This window comes from Emiliania huxleyi (genome assembly GCF_000372725.1).
Source record: "Emiliania huxleyi CCMP1516 unplaced genomic scaffold EMIHUscaffold_55, whole genome shotgun sequence".
NCBI lineage: Eukaryota > Haptophyta > Isochrysidales > Noelaerhabdaceae > Emiliania > Emiliania huxleyi.
Window position 1 is genome coordinate 210,780 of NW_005197877.1, and position 16,007 is coordinate 226,786.

The 16,007-nt window shown below is 68.6% G+C and overlaps 3 protein-coding genes across 3 annotated transcripts; 2 read left to right on the forward strand and 1 right to left on the reverse strand.

Annotated features, from left to right (window-relative positions):
• Positions 1 to 1,817: 1,817 nt before the first annotated feature.
• Positions 1,818 to 10,717, forward strand: EMIHUDRAFT_212846 (GTP-binding protein; the record flags this gene model as incomplete). The annotated part of the gene is made up of 20 exons (XM_005765494.1): positions 1,818 to 2,775; positions 3,022 to 3,116; positions 3,279 to 3,542; positions 3,726 to 3,794; positions 3,891 to 4,115; positions 4,332 to 4,646; positions 4,806 to 4,978; positions 5,099 to 5,360; positions 5,652 to 5,714; positions 5,787 to 6,269; positions 6,477 to 7,229; positions 7,464 to 8,074; positions 8,360 to 8,778; positions 8,851 to 9,077; positions 9,143 to 9,193; positions 9,332 to 9,697; positions 9,949 to 9,987; positions 10,057 to 10,104; positions 10,181 to 10,399; positions 10,523 to 10,717. The coding sequence occupies 20 exons, from the start codon at positions 1,818 to 1,820 to the stop codon at positions 10,715 to 10,717; spliced, it is 5,835 nt and encodes a 1,944-aa protein (XP_005765551.1).
• A 353-nt stretch (positions 10,718 to 11,070) lies between these two features.
• EMIHUDRAFT_212847 (hypothetical protein) lies at positions 11,071 to 14,045 on the forward strand (the record flags this gene model as incomplete). Its single annotated transcript, XM_005765495.1, has 4 exons — positions 11,071 to 11,244; positions 11,405 to 11,474; positions 11,511 to 13,502; positions 13,576 to 14,045. 4 exons carry the CDS (start codon positions 11,071 to 11,073, stop codon positions 14,043 to 14,045), a joined length of 2,706 nt encoding a protein of 901 aa, XP_005765552.1.
• Positions 14,046 to 14,312: 267 nt separating this feature from the next.
• On the reverse strand, positions 14,313 to 15,241 carry EMIHUDRAFT_357070 (hypothetical protein). The gene has a single exon (XM_005765496.1). It carries the CDS (start codon positions 14,529 to 14,531, stop codon positions 14,364 to 14,366), a length of 168 nt encoding a protein of 55 aa, XP_005765553.1. The 5' UTR covers positions 14,532 to 15,241; the 3' UTR covers positions 14,313 to 14,363.
• Positions 15,242 to 16,007: the final 766 nt, after the last annotated feature.

Consider the following 16,007-nt stretch of genomic DNA (forward strand, 5'->3'; position numbering starts at 1 on the left):
AGGAATCATAGTACATCACACAGCAGCTGTGCCGTAAAAGGGTCCCAGAGCTATCTCGGTGGCTAGGGGCGCTGGACTGGCTGGGCGCGTCAGCTCCCACAAGCGCACCGCATGCGATATCAAGTTGTGATGCAGCGTCAGCCTTGGCAATTGAAGCTTGGCGCCGGCACGCAGGAGCACCAGCGTGCTCGCATTGCCTGCAGCGCTTGAATGGCGTGTGCAAACTTTTGCATCTCAGGCGGCCGGGCGTAGCGGCGCCTCTCGCAAGTGCTGTGACCGTGTCGAACGGTCGAAAGTTCGAGCGTGGCAGTACGACCAGACGTCGTGGTCGGCGCGCGAATGGATGCCGTTTGCGCTGCAGCGACTGTCGGTGCAGCTCTGGACGGCGCTCGCGGACGAGGCACAGCGCGCCATTGGTGCGGCGTCGCGCGACCGCGAGGGACCGCGGGGGGGGGGGGCTAGCGGGATGGGGGGCTCTAAGGGGAAGGGAGCGGGGGGCGCCCAGTAGGGCGCCGGCGCCCCAGCGTAGAGGGCCTCGTGTAGCCGTTTTTGGTATTATAAAAAGTTCGAGCGTCATGTCGCGGAAGTTCCTTCGTGTCTCCTCCCGCCAACCCCGCACGACCCCAATCGGCCGCAAACCGCCACACAGCAGGCTCTGGTAACCGACGCTCCTCTTTGCTTGGCGCCGGACCGTCTCGAGTGAACCCACCGGTGTGGGCGCCGCCGCTGAGCATCACGGCAAACGGGTGACGGACCTGCACATAAAACGAATCACCTCGGCCGACCCTGCCGCTGCGGCCGACGATGTCGGATGCTCTCGAGCACTCTCCAGCGCCGGGCACGGTCCTGACACAGCCGGCCGTGCTTCACCGCCGCTGTTCAGCTCGGCGGCAGAAATGCAGCGGATACGAGCTCTTTACGGACTGTCGAGCGGCAGTCGGAGAACTCGTGAGCTTCCACACATCACAATTCCTGCCGATGCATTCTGGAACAATCACATAACGCCTGCCATCACCACAGCCCACTTGCGACATTTGTGTCCCAAGCCGGTCCGCAGTATCCCAGTATCCCAGTATCCGGTATCCACATCAGCCGGGGATGCTCTAGGGAGGGGTGCAGCTGCATGGTGACAACTACCAGTGAGAAGGATGGGGGTGGCTGCTGGACCATGGCTTACACACGGGCACACTTCCATGAATTGCCAGTATCCAGCAGTATCCAGCAGTATCCCGCAGTATCCTGCAGTATCCCAGTATCCGATGCGCCGGCTCCGAGTATTGCGGTGAAAATACTGCGCGATACTGCCATGGCCACACTACTTCAGTAACACAATATCTGCATGCCCCAGGCCCAGTATCGCAGTATCACCCTCGCGGCAGAGAGGTATTTGCGCCACCGATACTTGACCTTCGCTTGCGGGATATTGGGATACTTGGCCAAGGGCCGTGTGCAGGTAGCATGCAGTATTGCAATAAAAATACTTCCTTTGCGTGTCTGAAATACTGGAATACTGCGCCACCGCACCTCGGATACTGGGATACTGGAAATACTGTGAAATACTCCAACTATGCTTGAGTTCTTTTGTTTGTTTGTTTGTAGAGAGAGTTGTTTTGTTTAAATTTTCTTTTGTTGAGAGGGATTCGCCGAGAATTCTTTTGTTTGATAGTACTAGCACGCGCCAGTTCGCACCTGTGTCGAGCCTGTCTGCTGTGAGAGAGAGTTGTTTTGTTTAAATTCTTTTGTTTCACCTCTCGTTGCCTACCCCACCCGGGTATTGCAATACCACGACAAGACCGAGACACGAGCGACCCACGACGATGGGCAAACTACGGCTCTCCTTGGCCAAGAACGCCGGTGCCGGTAAGGGCACCGTCAGCAGCGTCGTGCTCGTCGAGCCGCGGCACGACGAGATCGCAAAAGCGGCCAACAACAAGCTCAACCTCAGGCTCAAGAGCACCCGCAACGTTCGGCTATTTCTCAAGCAGAGGGTGGGCGTGCACGCGGCTGGCACCGAGCTGCCGGTTGGCGACTGTACAGACTACCTCGCCAACGACGTTGTCGTGCTGGTGAGCGTCGGCGAGGCCGCGGCCAGCCGACCCGCCTCGAGCTTTTGCGGCCTCGACAGGGCGGCGCTCCCGCCGCTGCCACGCTGGCCCGCAAGCGACACTGGCGACGACGAGACAGACGAGGCGGTGGAGGCCACGCCAGCATCCGCCGGACCGTCATCATCAGCAGTTTCTACAACAAGCTTCGCCGTGCCGAATCTGCCGCGGCTACCCGTCTCTCAGGACCTGCGCTTCCACGGCCGGCACGTCGTGCTCGAGGGCGACGTCCTGCCGCTGATCCGGCAGGCGGTCGCGGGCTGCAGCGGCTTCTCCGAGACCAACCACGGCCGCTACGTCGCCTTCGACTACAGCGCCGACCGCGGCGGCGGCGGCGTCGCCGGCATGTTCCCGCCGCCCGAGCGCCACCACCGCGGCTCCCGCGAGCGCTGGTTCGCCGCGGCACGGCGCGAGTGCCGCGGGCTTCTGCTCTGCGCGGCAACGGGCGCCGTGTTGGCGCGGCGCTTCCACAAGTTCTGGAACATCGACGAGGTGTCCGAGGCGGCGGCGGAGCACGTGGGCCCGCTGCGCCGCGGCCGCTGCTCGCTCCATCTGAAGCTCGATGGGTCGCTGGCGTCGCCGCTGCTGCTGCCCACGGTTGCCAGCGCCGCAGACGGCGGCACTGGCAGCGACGAGGCTGGCAACGACGCGCGTGGCGGCAGTGCTGGAGTAGGTGGTGACCTGGTCTGGGCGACGCGCGGCCTTCTGAGCGACGCGATCGCGCGGCACGTGGCGGCGGCGGCGAAGCGCGGCGAGCGGCACAGCCAGCTGGCACGCACGTGGCTGGGGCGCGGCTACACGCCGCTGTACGAGTGGTGCGAGGCGCGGCGGGCGGCGGGGCAGGTGCAGCACGCGCGCGACGGCCTGACGCTGCTGGCGCTGCGGCACATGGTTACCGGCGAGTACGTGGCGTCGCAAGAGGTGGCGAGGGCGGCGGCGGCGTTTGGCGTGCCGCTGGCGCCGCTGATGTCGGTGGCGGACGCGCTCGGGTCGGACGGCACGCCGCCCGCGGCGGTGCCAGCTGCTACAGTGGGCCGCGGCGGCAGATCCGCAACGGCTGCTGCTGCATCTGATGATGATGATGATGAGGAGGAGGAGGACAAGGAGGATGAAGAGGAGGAGGAGTTCGATCTGGAGGCGGTGCGCCGCGCGGTGGGCGCGTGGGTGGGCGTCGAGGGCGCCGTGCTCCGCGTCGAGAGCGGCAAAAAGAGGGGCGGCAGCGCCGAGCTGTACAAGCTCAAGACCGACTGGTGGCTCAGTCTGAGCACCGCCTCCAAGCAGGCGGGTGGCGCATCGTCGTCGTCGGCGGCGGCGGAGGGTGGCGGCGCGAGCTCTGGAGCGCCGATGCTTTTGCGGCTGCTGAAGCTGCGGCCGTCGCTGCGGGCGGTGCCCGCCGAGGCGATCTGGGCGGCGTGCCTCCACCCAAACTCGGACGACATGGTCGCTGCCTGCTGCGGCGCGCTGCTGGCGGGCGGCGCGGGCGCGCCAGCAGGCGCGGGCGGCGCGGCGGAGGCGGCACGGCTGCGCGCCTTTGCGACCGCCGTCGCCCTCCGTATCGACTGGGTGGCAACGGAGCTCGAGGCTTGGGGCGTGGCCGCGCGGGCGATGGTGCGTGGTGCGCAGCCCGATGCGGTCGCGCCAACGAGACTCGCGCTGCAGGCCGAGGCGGAGGCGGCGGGCTGGGCGCACTCGGTGGCCGTGGCGCTCACCAGCGGCGGCGATAGTGACGGCGGCGGTGCCGGTGGCGGCGACGCGGTGGCGGTGCGACGCGCGGCGATCACAGCGCAGCTGAGGGGCGCGGCATCCCACGCAAAGCGCGTCGAGCGTCTGCAGCGGCTGCTGTGGCTGCGGTGGTCCGACGACTGGGCAGGCGAGGCGGCGCTTCCCCGCACCGCCACAACACGGGGCCTGATGTCATCAGACGAAGACTCGACGCTGGCGGTGGCGGTGCCGCCGTGCGAGCTGATCCCGCTGGACGCGGCCGACGGCGTCATCGAGGCGGCGCCGGAGGAGGTGCGCCGCCGCGTGGTGGAGTCGTACCTCCCGAAGAAGCTCTCCAGCTACCTCGGCATCCCCTCCCTCGCCAGCCGCCCCGGAGGTGGCACTGGCGGCGCCAGCGCTGGCGCCGGAGGCTCCTCCGCGGCCGCCAGCAATACAGGTGGCTGCGGCAATGGCGCCGGCGGCGGTGCGACGGCGGCGGAGACGACCGTCATCCACGTACCGCCAAAGTACATGCACAGCGAGGGGAAGCTGCTCGGCGAGTGGGAGGAGGTCGCACGGAGATTCGGCACGATCGACCTGCGCGTCGACCTGCAGCCGAGGCTCGCGCCGCCCGCCACGCACGACGACCACCACGGCGACAGCCGCCACGCGCTCTGGATGGTGCAGTATGGCATCGTCCGCGGGTCCAAGAAGAGCTCGCCGGTGGGCGCGGGCGACGGCACGGCGGGCGCGTACGCGGCGGTGCTGATGGCGACGGGCGTCGACTTCTCGGTGGCCGAGCTGTTCGAGGCGTTCGCGCTCAGCTTCGAGCTGCGCTGCTTTGTTCGGATGGAGCGGCCTGGCAGCGGCACTCCTCAGGCCACGGCAGCAGCGGCTGCGAAGACACCGGTGGTGTCGGCGGCGACTGCGAAGGCAGCCACTGCTGTTCAGCCCAGCTGCACACCAGACGCCGCCTCCGCCGCCGTGCCACCCCCGGCCGAGGGATGGCGCATCTTCTGCGATCTCGACGGCGTCCTCGCCGACTTCGACGCCGGCGTGTCCGCGGCGGCCGCCGACGCGGGCATGCGTGCCGCGGCGGCCGACCCAACGTGTCTCAGCACCGAGGGGCTGTGGAGGCTGGTGGGACGGCGCAAGGGCTTCTTCGAGAAGCTTCCGTGGATGGAGGATGGGCGGGAGCTCTGGGGCGCGCTGAGCGGCGCGGCGGCAGCGACGGCAGCGGCAGCGGCGTCCTCATCGTCGTCGCCTGAAAAGGGCGGCCATGGTGGTAGCAGCAGGGTGGGCGCGCTGCCGGCGGGAGCAAAGGTGGCGTCGCTGGTGGTGCTGACGGGGCTGCCGGCAGGTAAGCTCGGCGCGCAGGCGCGCAAGCAGAAGGAGGCGTGGTGCCGGCGCGAGCTCGGCGCCGAGGTCGAAGTCATCTGCTGCACGAGCCGCGAGAAGTGGAGGTTCAGCGACGGCGCCAACTCGGTCCTGATCGACGACCGGCCCCACGACAAGCGCGCCGCGTGGGAGAGGACGGGCGGCGCCTTCGTGCACCACGTCTCGACAGCGGAGACGCTCTCGCAGCTGCGTCGGCTGATGGGCGGCGGCGGCGGCTGTGCTGGTGGTGTCGGTGACGGTGGTGCTGGTGGTCCTGTTGGCGCGGCGGCGGCCGTCGTGGGCGCGGCGGCATCGCGACAGCAGCATTCCTCCGCGGCGCCGCCACCGCTGCAGCCTGCGATGAAGGCGCGTGCAACGGGCGCGCTAGCGGCGGGCGTGGCGGCGGCGCCCACCTTCGCCGTCGACCCGTCTCGCATCGTGGTCGTGCGTGTGGGCGACACGCCCGCCGAGGAGGCCATGGCGGCCACGCTTCGCGGCGCCGTCGAGGCGGCGACGCCCGCCGTCGGCATCGACGTCGAGTGGCGCCCTGACGACTGGGGCGGCGGGCGGCGCGGCGGGCGGCCCAACCCCGCGGCGCTGCTGCAGATCGCTGTGCCGCGCGCGACCTCGGTCGCCGTCGACGTCGGCGGCGTGACGCAGGCGGAACGCGTCTTCCTCCTCCACCTTGGCGACGGCAGCGTTGGCCGCGTGGGTGAGACGCTGCGATCGGCGCTGCTTGCTTTGCTCGGCAGCGAGGCGGTGGCCAAGCTCGGCTACGGCTTCGACGAGGACGTGGCGAGGCTGAGCGCGGCGCTGCGTTGCCGCCTCGTCGTCCGCAGTGTCGTCGACCTGCAGCAGATCTACGCTACTTCCGCCAAGCTCGAGCTGCCGCCGCTGCACGCGGCGTGTTGGGCGGTGCTGGGCGCGAAGCTCGACAAGTCGAAGCTGCTGCAGTTCTCCGACTGGCGGAGCTGGCCGCTCTCGGGCGCGCAGGTGGGCTACGCGGCGGCGGATGCCGACGTGCTGATCGCGATCGCGCGCGGCCTCTTCGGGCCGTCGCCGGCGTTGATGAGGGCGTGGGCGTCGGCCGTCGCGGCGGGGACGGGCGGCGCGTGGCGGGAACCGGCGGGCGATGCGCAGGACGAGGAGGAGCAGGGCGAGGATGATGGTGAGGAGGGTGGCGAGGAGGGTGGCGAGGAGGAGGAGGAGGAGGGTGACGAGGAGGAGCCGCGCATGTCGCTTGCTGCTCCTCTGCCGCCGCCGCCGCCGCCGCAGTTCGCCGCGGAGGTCGCGCAGGCCGCGTACGCCGGCGTCTTCCTCGATGCCGCCAGCGTCGCGCTGCTGTCGTCGCGGATGCCGCCCAAGCACGGCAGCATCCCAGCCCAGCCGCACCTCACGCTCGCGCACAAGCCGAACGCGAGCACGACCCGCGCGCTGCGGCCGTGGGTGGGCACCACCGTCGAGCTGATCCTGGGCGGCGAGGCGCACGACGCGCAGGGCCACGCGGTGCGCGTGGTGGGCGTGGCGCCGCCGCACGCCGAGCTGCTGTCGCTCTGCGAGAACGCGCACCCGCACGTGACCCTCTCGAGCGCCATCGGCACGCCGCACGCCTACTCGAACGCACTGCTGGAGACGGCTGCGGCCAAGGCTTGTGCTTCTGACTCCACCGATGGCGCCACCGCAACTGCTGCTGGAGTGGATGGTGGCGCGGTGGTCGTGGTGCGTGGCACGGTGGGCTTCGTGCTGCAGGCGGCGGACATCGGGCTGGGCGCGCTCCCCGCCAAGCTGCGTCAGCAGATCGAGGACTTTGTCGACGACGCCCACCCGGGCTCCAAGCTGCGCCTCAAGCCCGAGCAGCTCGACGCGAGGGAGCGGCACCTGGTGCACGCGTACGCGGAGAGCTGCGGAGTGATGAGCGAGAGCACGGGGAAGAAGGGCAAGGGCGCCGCCGACCAGCGCCGGCTGACGCTGACGATACCGCTGCGCGGCAAGAAGAAGGTCGACGCGGGTGGTGGTGCCGACGGCGGTGGCGGCGCGGGAGGCACGATTGTGGCGCATGCGGGTGACCTCGACAAAACCAAGGGCAAGAAGAGGGCGGCAGGCGCGGGTGGCGGCAGCAGTGGCGGCACGCGGAGCGAGCAGCGGCAGCTGGTGACGGACGGAGCGCAGCTCGATCGGCTGCTGCAGCTGGCGCCGCTTGTTGCTGGCGAGTGCGGCGACGGCGACGGCGACGGCCTCTCTGGTGCTGGTGGCGGCGCGGGCGCGTTTGCGACGCTCGAGGAGGCGCTGCGCGGGCTGAGCGGCAGCACGCCGGCGCTGCTTCCGCTGTGCCGCGCGCTGGAGGCGCTCGGCGATGCTGCCGGAGCGGTGGCGCAGGAGGCAGGGGAGGCACCAACGGACGCCTCCATTGGCACGCTTCCCATCGGCCGCGACGGCCTGCTCGCATTCGAGGAGACCAACCAGCTTGCCGATCGCAAGGTCATCATCTTGGACGTGGATGGCGTGCTGCATCCCTTCTCGTCCACATCGCCCTTCAGCGCGCCATGCATGGCGGCGCTGCGCAGCGTCGTCGAGCAGACGGGCGCGGCCCTCGTGCTCTCGTCGTCGTGGCAGGGCCTGCCGAGCACCGTCGCAAAGGTGAACGCTGCACTCGAGGCGCATGGCTTGCCGCGCGTGAGTGCGCAGACGGTCTGCCCGAACGAGGCCGGGTACGCGAGCACTGGCGCAGACGCCAGGAGCCGTGCGAGCGAGATTCTCCGCTGGGTGGAGGCCAATGCGGACCGCTGCACCGGCGGCTGGGTTGCCATCGACGACATGCACCTGCAGAGGCTGCTGCCCGGCGGCAACTTCGTGCGTACCGAGGCCGAGGTTGGCCTGACGGAAGCCAACGCATGGTCCGCAGTCATGATGCTCGGCGGCTCGTCTGCAAAAGAGCAGCGCACTGGCAGCGAGGAGGAGGGCAAGGGCGAGGAGGATGAGGAGAGCGAGGAGAGCGAGGAGGATGAGGAGGGCGAGGAGGGTGGCGAAGGCGGTGTCGCCTTCATCATGCGCGGCCTGCCCGGCAGCGGCAAGTCCAGCCTCGCCACGCGGCTCGCCGCCGCATGGCGCCACGCCCACCTCAACCTCCGCCACCACGCCGACGACGACGCCGACGACGACGAGAGCGTGGCTCTCTGCAGCGCCGACGCCTTCTTCGCCGCCGGCGGCCACCTGACGCGCGAGCAGCGCCGGGAGTGCGGCGGCGACGCGAAGCTGCTGTACGCGCGCTCCTGGGACGCCTCGCTGCTGCAGCACGCGCACACGGCGTGCCGCGCAACCTTCGACGCCGCGCTGGGCCGCACTGCGCCTCTCGTGATCGTCGACAACGTCAACGCGAAGCGGGAGCAGTACGCGTACTATTCGCGCAGGGCGAGGCGCGCGGGCTACGCGGTGGTGGTGCTCGAGGTGGTGTGCCCCCCGGGGGAGGCGGCGCTGAGGGCCTTCCACGAGCGCAACGCGCACGGCGTGCCAATGAAGGCGATGCAGCTGATACGCGCCAAGTGGGAGCACGACGACAGCGCAGCACGCATTCTGCCGCACGGCGTGACCGCTACTGCGGGTGAGGCGGGTGGTGCTACTGCGGTGGCGGCGATGCAGGCGGCGGCGGCTGCGACGGTGGGCCAGCCGCGAGAGTCGCTGCTGCGCTGGCTGAGCCGCAACCAGTGCGTGCACTACTCGCACTCCCGCGCCAAGACGCACCTGCTGATGGCCGTCAACGGCGAGGCGGCGGCCTTCGTCAACATTCCACCCGCGCTGCGCGGCGACTTCCATGCAGTGTACGCGGCCGACGCGACGCCCAAGTACGTGTGCGAGCTGCACCAGAAGAAGTTCCGTCTGTACCTCGACATCGACCTCGAGGTGCGGGAAGGCGAGGAGCGCTGAGCCGCGCGGCCCAGCTGGAGCTCGCGGCGTGCCTGCGCGAGGTGCTGGGCAGGCAGGAGTTTGAGGACATCGTCACGGACGCCGACGCGCCGGTTGTCGTCACCGCGGCGCGGCCCACGCCCGTCGCGGCGGCCGCCAAGGGTGCCGGTGCCGGTGGTGGCGCCAGCGGCAGCGGCAGCGGCGGCGGCAAGGTGCGGCTTGGCATCCACCTGCACGTGCCCGGCTCGCAGTGCAGCACGGGCGACGCGCTGGCGGTGCGCCAGGCGCTCGTCGACATGCTCTCCGGCGGCTGGTCCTCTGGCTCCGGCTCCGGCTCTGGCTCCCGTGCCGGCTCCGGCTCCCGTGCCGGCTCCGGTGCGGCGCCGCCGGCGCTGCGCGCGTGGCGGCCGCTTGGGAGCGTCGACTGGGAAACCGCGCTCGACAGGCAGGTCTACGGCGCGGGCTGCGGGCTGCGGATGCTCGGATCGCTCAAGGCGAAGAAGGGCGTGCGCGTCGGCGAGGGACGCCCGTACGCGCTCGTCGGCGGCGTCGGGCGCGGTGGCGAGGAGGTGGGTCTGGGAGAGGCCGCGCGCGACTCGGCGGCGCTGCTCGAGCTGGTGAGCATGCATTTGCCGATCGGGGCGTGAGCTCACAGGTACACGAGTATTGAGAGTTGGCCAGATAGCCTGCCGTGTACCGCTGTTAGCCGCTGTTTAGCATCGATGCATAATGAATGCCAAAGTTGTCGGCGCCACCGCGGGTTGTAAAGCGCCGTCATGAAGGCAGATTATGACTACTTCTTCATATTCGGCGACGGCCGTGTTGGAAAGACGAAACTGTTGGAGCGCTTCGGTTCGCCGATGACAAGTACACCGAGGATTACATATCCACAATTGGTGTCGACTTTGTGCGCCATCGCCCACTCTGGGGCCACACGCTCTTGCCCGTGCCCACTCGCCAGTGTGCACGTGCGCAGAAAATGCGGACGATCGAGCTGGACGGCAAAGTCATCAAGCTGCAGATTGTGCGCAGCGCACCGAACACGCGAGCGACACCTGTGCCTGCTCTGCTCACCCGCCCGCACCTCTATCCTGTGGCAGTGGGACACGGCGGGGGTCGAGCGGTTCCGCCATATCAGCAGCACCTACTACCGCGGCACGCACGGCATCATCGTCGTGTACGACATCACCAACCTTGACTCGTTCAACAACGTCAAGTGCTGGCTGACGGAGATCGACAAGTACGCACGCGAGAACGTGCAGAGGATGCTGGTCGGCAACAAGCTCGACCTCGTTGAGGAGAGCCCGCACTTGCGGCAGGTGCCGCAGGCCATGGCGCGGGAGCCTCGACATCCCGTTCCTCGAGACCTCGGCGAAGACGGGCACCTTCGTCGACACGGCCACCTTCGTCGACACGCCAGCTTATCTTCTGCCATCCTCAAGATGGCAGAAGATAAGCTGGCGAGCGCTGCCTCCGCGCCCGCACCAGCGCCCGCGCATGATGCTGCGGCCGTCTCCAGCAAGGCCGCGTCCGAGGCCAAGCTCGACGCGGCGCTGGCCGCCGCCGACGCTGGCCGCCGCCGATCGAGCTGGCGCTGCACGAGGCCAACCAGGCCGGCGTCGACAGCGGCAAGCTGACGCAGGCCGTGCTCCAGCTCTCGGCACTCCAGTCGCCGCCTCAGCCAGCCCCGGCACCTGCCCCCGCGCCTTCGCCGCCGCCGCCCGGGCCGCCTCCCCCACCGCCACCCCCCGGCGGCGACGCGTTCCCGGCCAACCTCTTCGCCCCGACTTACTTCGGCGTCGTCCCCCCGGCGCCAACACAAGTCTCTGGCTCGCTCGTCCGCCCTCGCTCACCACTGGCGGACGCTGCTGCCGAGGGCGGCGCCTCCCCGCCCAGCGGCAAGGCGCGGACGACCAGCGGAAGTGCGGGCGGTCCCAAGGGCTCATCCAAGGTGCTGAAGACACACCACGACGACGGGCGGCCGGACCCCATGTCCTACGCCGACGCCACCGCTGGCAAGAAGCGAGACGCTAGCAAGAAGCGCGCCGCATCGACTGCCCTCGACAAGGCGGCGGAGGAAGAAGCCCTCGCTAAAAAGCACAACGCATCGTCCGCCCTCGACGAGGCGATGACCGACGACGAAGCCCTCGCCGCCGGACAACGGGTACCTCGCCGTCGCCGAGCGCGAAGTACTAGAGCTCAGCGCCGCAGACTCGCCACCGCCGCCGCCGCCGCCCGAGTCCGGACCGGATCCAGGTGGCTCGATCTCGCCGCCGCCATCGCCACCGCCGCCACCGCAAGAGCAGGCGGGCGACGACGGCGAGCCGGGCGACGACCCCGACTCCGCCATCGCCCCGGCGAGCGACGGCGCCGAATCCGATCCGGCAGACGCCGGTGCGGCCTTCCTAGACGCCCTTCCTGCGCCTCCAGAGCATGTCGACACCACGACGGGTGAGTCCACCTCGGAGGGCGACGTCGACATGGATGAGAGGCCCATCTCCCAGCGCCTCAAGCGCCGCGGCGGGAGCAAGCCCCCGCCGCCTTACAGTGGCCACGATGACGACGAGGAATCGTCCGACGAGGACGTCGGAGGAGAGAGCGTGGAGGGGAACGGGGCGGAGCAGGCGGGGGGGGCGCAAGCCGCCAGCAGCTCCAACACCAACCCACCTCGCCAGACCTTCTCTTGCTCCATCTGCGCCCGAGACTTCAAGACAGCCAAGTCGCTCTGCACGCACTTCAAGACGCACAACTACACGCCCGTGGACCTCGCCTCCAGTGGGCTCACCAAGTGCGGATGCTGCGCCCAGATCTGCTGCCTCATCCCCAACAAACTTCCGGATGGCTCGGGTGGCAACGGGACGAGCATGTTCTTCAACCACCTCTCGTCTCACAACGACCCGCAGCACAAAGCCCACAAGGAGAAGATCACGCCGAAGGCCGAGTGCACCGACGCCATCGCCAAGGCACTGCAGCACGCGGCGCCGGGCACACCGGGCGCCAACCTGACCCACGCTGACAACCGTGGCGTCTCGGCTGCCACTCGCACCCGGCGGCTCGCGTGGGCGCCCGCCGTCCCGGGCGCCGCTGCGTGCTCTGCTGCTGCTGTTGCCGCCCTCCGCAACGCCACCGGCGTCTCGCTTGCTTGGAACTCCCCCTCGGGGGTGGCCGACACGATCAACCTCAACACCACGCCCGCCGCAGACTACGATCTCTCCATCTGCGACAGCGTCTCGATCGAGTGCCTCAAGCGTCTTCACCTACAGAGCCAGGACTTCCCCGACAGCAAGGAGTACCGTGCAAAGATCCGCTCAGTGCTCGAGTTCGGGATGAAGGCCTTCGGCGGCAACCCCAACGCGCCCGGCACCGAAGACGGCGCCCGAGGTGCCATCTTCGTCGTCGCCTCGACGATCCTCGTCACCTGCCGGCCGAGCGGCTCGCCGCGCTACACGACCGACCAGATGGTCGAGCGCGCCGCAACCATCGCCCACTCGCCCGACGGCTTCCTGGCCCTCTGGAAAGAGCTGGCACTCTCCGCCTCCGTCCCGCCCACCCCACTGGAGCAGGGCGACGCTGCCGACTCGCCGGGCCCCTCGCAGCCTTCCATGGAACAGATGGTCAAGAGGGCCCACTACTACGCGAACCGGGGCGAGTTCGGCAAGGCGTGGGCGGCCTTCTCGCCCTCCGCGCCCGCCGACGGCCGCGACCCCAAGGTCGTCGCCAACTACCTCGGCAAGACGCCGCAAGCGCGGGCCCCGCCTGCCAGTGTCACCGCCGACGAACCGGGCGTCGCGCGCTATGAACTGAAGAGGAAGTTCTTCAACAAGTTCGCAAAGTCTTTGCCTCGCGCCCGCAAGGGCGGCCCGACCCAAGTCGACTACGAGCTCGTCCGCATCGTCACCGAGTCGACCGACGGGGCGGACTGCCTCTTCAACTTCTGCACCTCCGTTGGCTGGGGTGTCATGCACGAGCGTCTCAAGCGGCTTGAGGACGACCTCAACGCCGTCTGCCTCTGGAAGGACGATGGCGTCAGCTGCCGGCCCCTCGGGCTCTGCAGCATCTTCACGCGCTCAGCCGAACGGTGCATCGCGCTCCAGGAGCGCGACTGGGCGGAGCAGTTCTGCACCACGCAGCTGCCTGAGGTTGCCAAGGCCAGGGCGGAGGCACTCGAGGACGCCACCGTCACCACCGCCACCGCGGAAGCCGCGTACACTTCGAGGTGCATCACGCACGGACACGGCTCGGCCGAGGCGACGGCCGCTCTCGCCGACCTCGAGGCGGCCGAGGCTGCGGAGGAGCGCGCCCGTGCGCCAGTCAACTTCCCGAAGAACTACGCGTTCTCCAAGAACGACACTCACCTGTACGCCCACACCGTCGCGGACCAAGCGCGGGCTCCGCCTCTCGCAGCGAGCGCTTCGGGCCACTGTCGAGGCGGCCGCTGCCTCCGCTTCTGACGCGGTCAAGAGCCCGGCCACGGCACCGCCGCCGCAGGCCCCAGTGCAGCCGCATCCCATACCGCAGCCGCAGCCGCAGTCCCCGCAGCAGTCCCACTTCTTTGCAACGATACCTCCCGATGCGGTACTCGGGCAGCAGCTGACGATCGCAGCGCCAAACGGCACGTCCGTCTGGTTCCGAGTGCTGCCCGCCGAGTGCATGCCCGGCTCGCGGGTGCAGATCGCGCATGACCCGGCCTCCGACCCGGGCACCGTTCAGCTCGTCCCTGACCCGGCCGTGGTTCACTCCCTGCGGGCGATGGGCTATCCTACCTCGCACGCCGTGCGCGCAGCGCTGCACGAGTTCGGCACAGAGGCGTGTGTGGCTTGGATCTTCCGTGAGCTCGAGCCGCAGCCGCTCCGGTCGAGCTGGGCGTCGGCGTCTTCCTCGACTCTCTCCATTCCGCCCCTCGAGGTGAGGACGCCAGGCCGCGCTATCGATCACACCAGCACCCACCTCACGAGCCGGTTTTAGGCGTCCAAGATGGAGTCCGAGCCGGAGCGGGCGGCGCCGCCAGCCCCCACCGCGGGGTCCCCGGCGACGACGGCACCGCAGCCGCGTCCGCCGACCGCGCCGCCGCCGCCGGCCGCCCCTCCAGCGCCGGCGTCCTTCATTGGCGGGTTCGGCTCCTTCCTCTTCAGCAAGAAGTGAGGCCTCGGGGGATGGCAGAGTCCTGTCAGCAGTGTATGATGAATTATTTGTTTTGGCGATTGTTTTTCGTTGTGCGGGTCGGATGTGAAGGCTGTTCCATGACTGTTCAAAGCGAGTGGACTGGACTCCGCTGCGCGCGGGTCATGCTCGGATGCCGGCAGGAGCCGCCCGTCCGCCCCCCTCCCTCGGCTCGAGCTCGAGGCCGCGCGCGAGCTGCGGCAGCACCTGCGCCGCGTGCACCGCCTCCTTGGTGAGATGGCTGAGCGCGAACTCGAGCTGGTACCGCGAGCTCGCCGGCTGCAGCTCCATCGCGCGCCGCAGCTCCTCGTCCGCCCGCTCACGCTGCGCCGCGCCGATCAGGCGCCAGCGCGCGAAGTGCACCGCCACTCCTCCCCGCTGTACACTGTAGTCGGCCCCCGTGAACCTTCACGGGACCTCCTTGGCAAAGCCGCTTCAGCTCGTTGGCAGTCCTCGTTTTCGACTTTGGCCGCCCCGCGTCGGCCAGGTTCGTGTACCCCGACCCAAAACTCTTCGCCGGCCCCACCAGCTCGACCGACTCGACCGCCAACCGGCTGGGTTTGGCCGGCGGCGCGACGCGTGGCCTGTGCTGCGGCCATCTCGGACGTTCAAGCGGCGCCAGCCAGCGGCTCGGCCGCGCATCCTTCACACACGCCGCCACGACCGGGATGAGCGGCCCCGGTGTCGAGCCATGGTGTGAGCTGCATGTGCGGGGCGGCTGTTGCCACAGCAGGTCCACCAGACGGGCGTCAAAGCTTGCCGTTGGCGTGCTGTCGTGGGGGGTGCCCGACACGCATTGAGAGGAGCCGAGTGCAGTGGCGAGCCAGAGGCTACCTGGGTCACCAAGTGGTGGTCCTTGCCTATTCTGAGCAGGGCTGTGCTTTGATGGGGCTGTGCTTGACATGTGTGAAGTGGGAGTTCGTGCCGGCGGTGTGTGAGAGTGAGAAAGACGTGTGTACGAGGCCGTAGGAGCCGTGGTATGAGCCAGAGTGAGCTTCATCACCCAAGATAAGTGCGGTTTGGGACACATCTACACGCCTCCTGGCAGGGCTGGGCGGACAGAGCGACAGGGAAGGCGAGGTGGTGAGCGGACAGGCTGGGGAGTCGGCTTGTGTACGTGTCGCCGGATGACCTGCCAAAAAGCGTTGTTTGCGGCTATTGCTCAAAACGTTGGGAGAGAAGGCCTACACATTACGACTGAACCCATGACCCTAGTGCATGAGGGCTGCGGGACGGGATATATCACGGTCGGTGGCGCCAATGACAACCTCCGGAATGCCCTCGCAATGGCCTTGGATGGGGTCACCGAGGGTGCTCTCGAGCCCTACACCGGAGCTTCACGAGCCGGTGTGAGCTTGAAGACCCAAGATAAGAGCGGTTTGAGACACCTCAGGCTTGTAGAGTTGTTTGGTATTGCTAAAAATCTCTCTCTCTCCCCAAACGAAGGGTGGGAGAGGGAAAGGACAAACGAACAAAACGAAGCTTTAGCCCGTAACCCGATCCCGCCCGATCATCCGGCTCGCTGGGTGCGCTCCTTAGCTCCCGGCCCTGGATGTGAGGCTACCGACTGCACTCCAAGTGCTCCAAGTGAAGGGCGGGAGTGGTTCGATCCCACATGAATCCGAGACGGTTGGGAGGCGTCTCGGCGGCCTCAGGCCCAGTGAGGTAGTGCGCCAGACCATCCCCGGATCCTGCTGAACAAGCTCCTCTTGTAGCTCGATCGGTCACACCGCCATCGCCGTCGGGGAGATCGGGGACGATACTGCT

Excerpts from the sequence above, each read along its gene's own strand:
- EMIHUDRAFT_357070 (XM_005765496.1), bottom strand. The coding sequence starts at position 14,531 with ATGGAGCTGCAGCCGGCGAGCTCGCGGTACCAGCTCGAGTTCGCGCTC.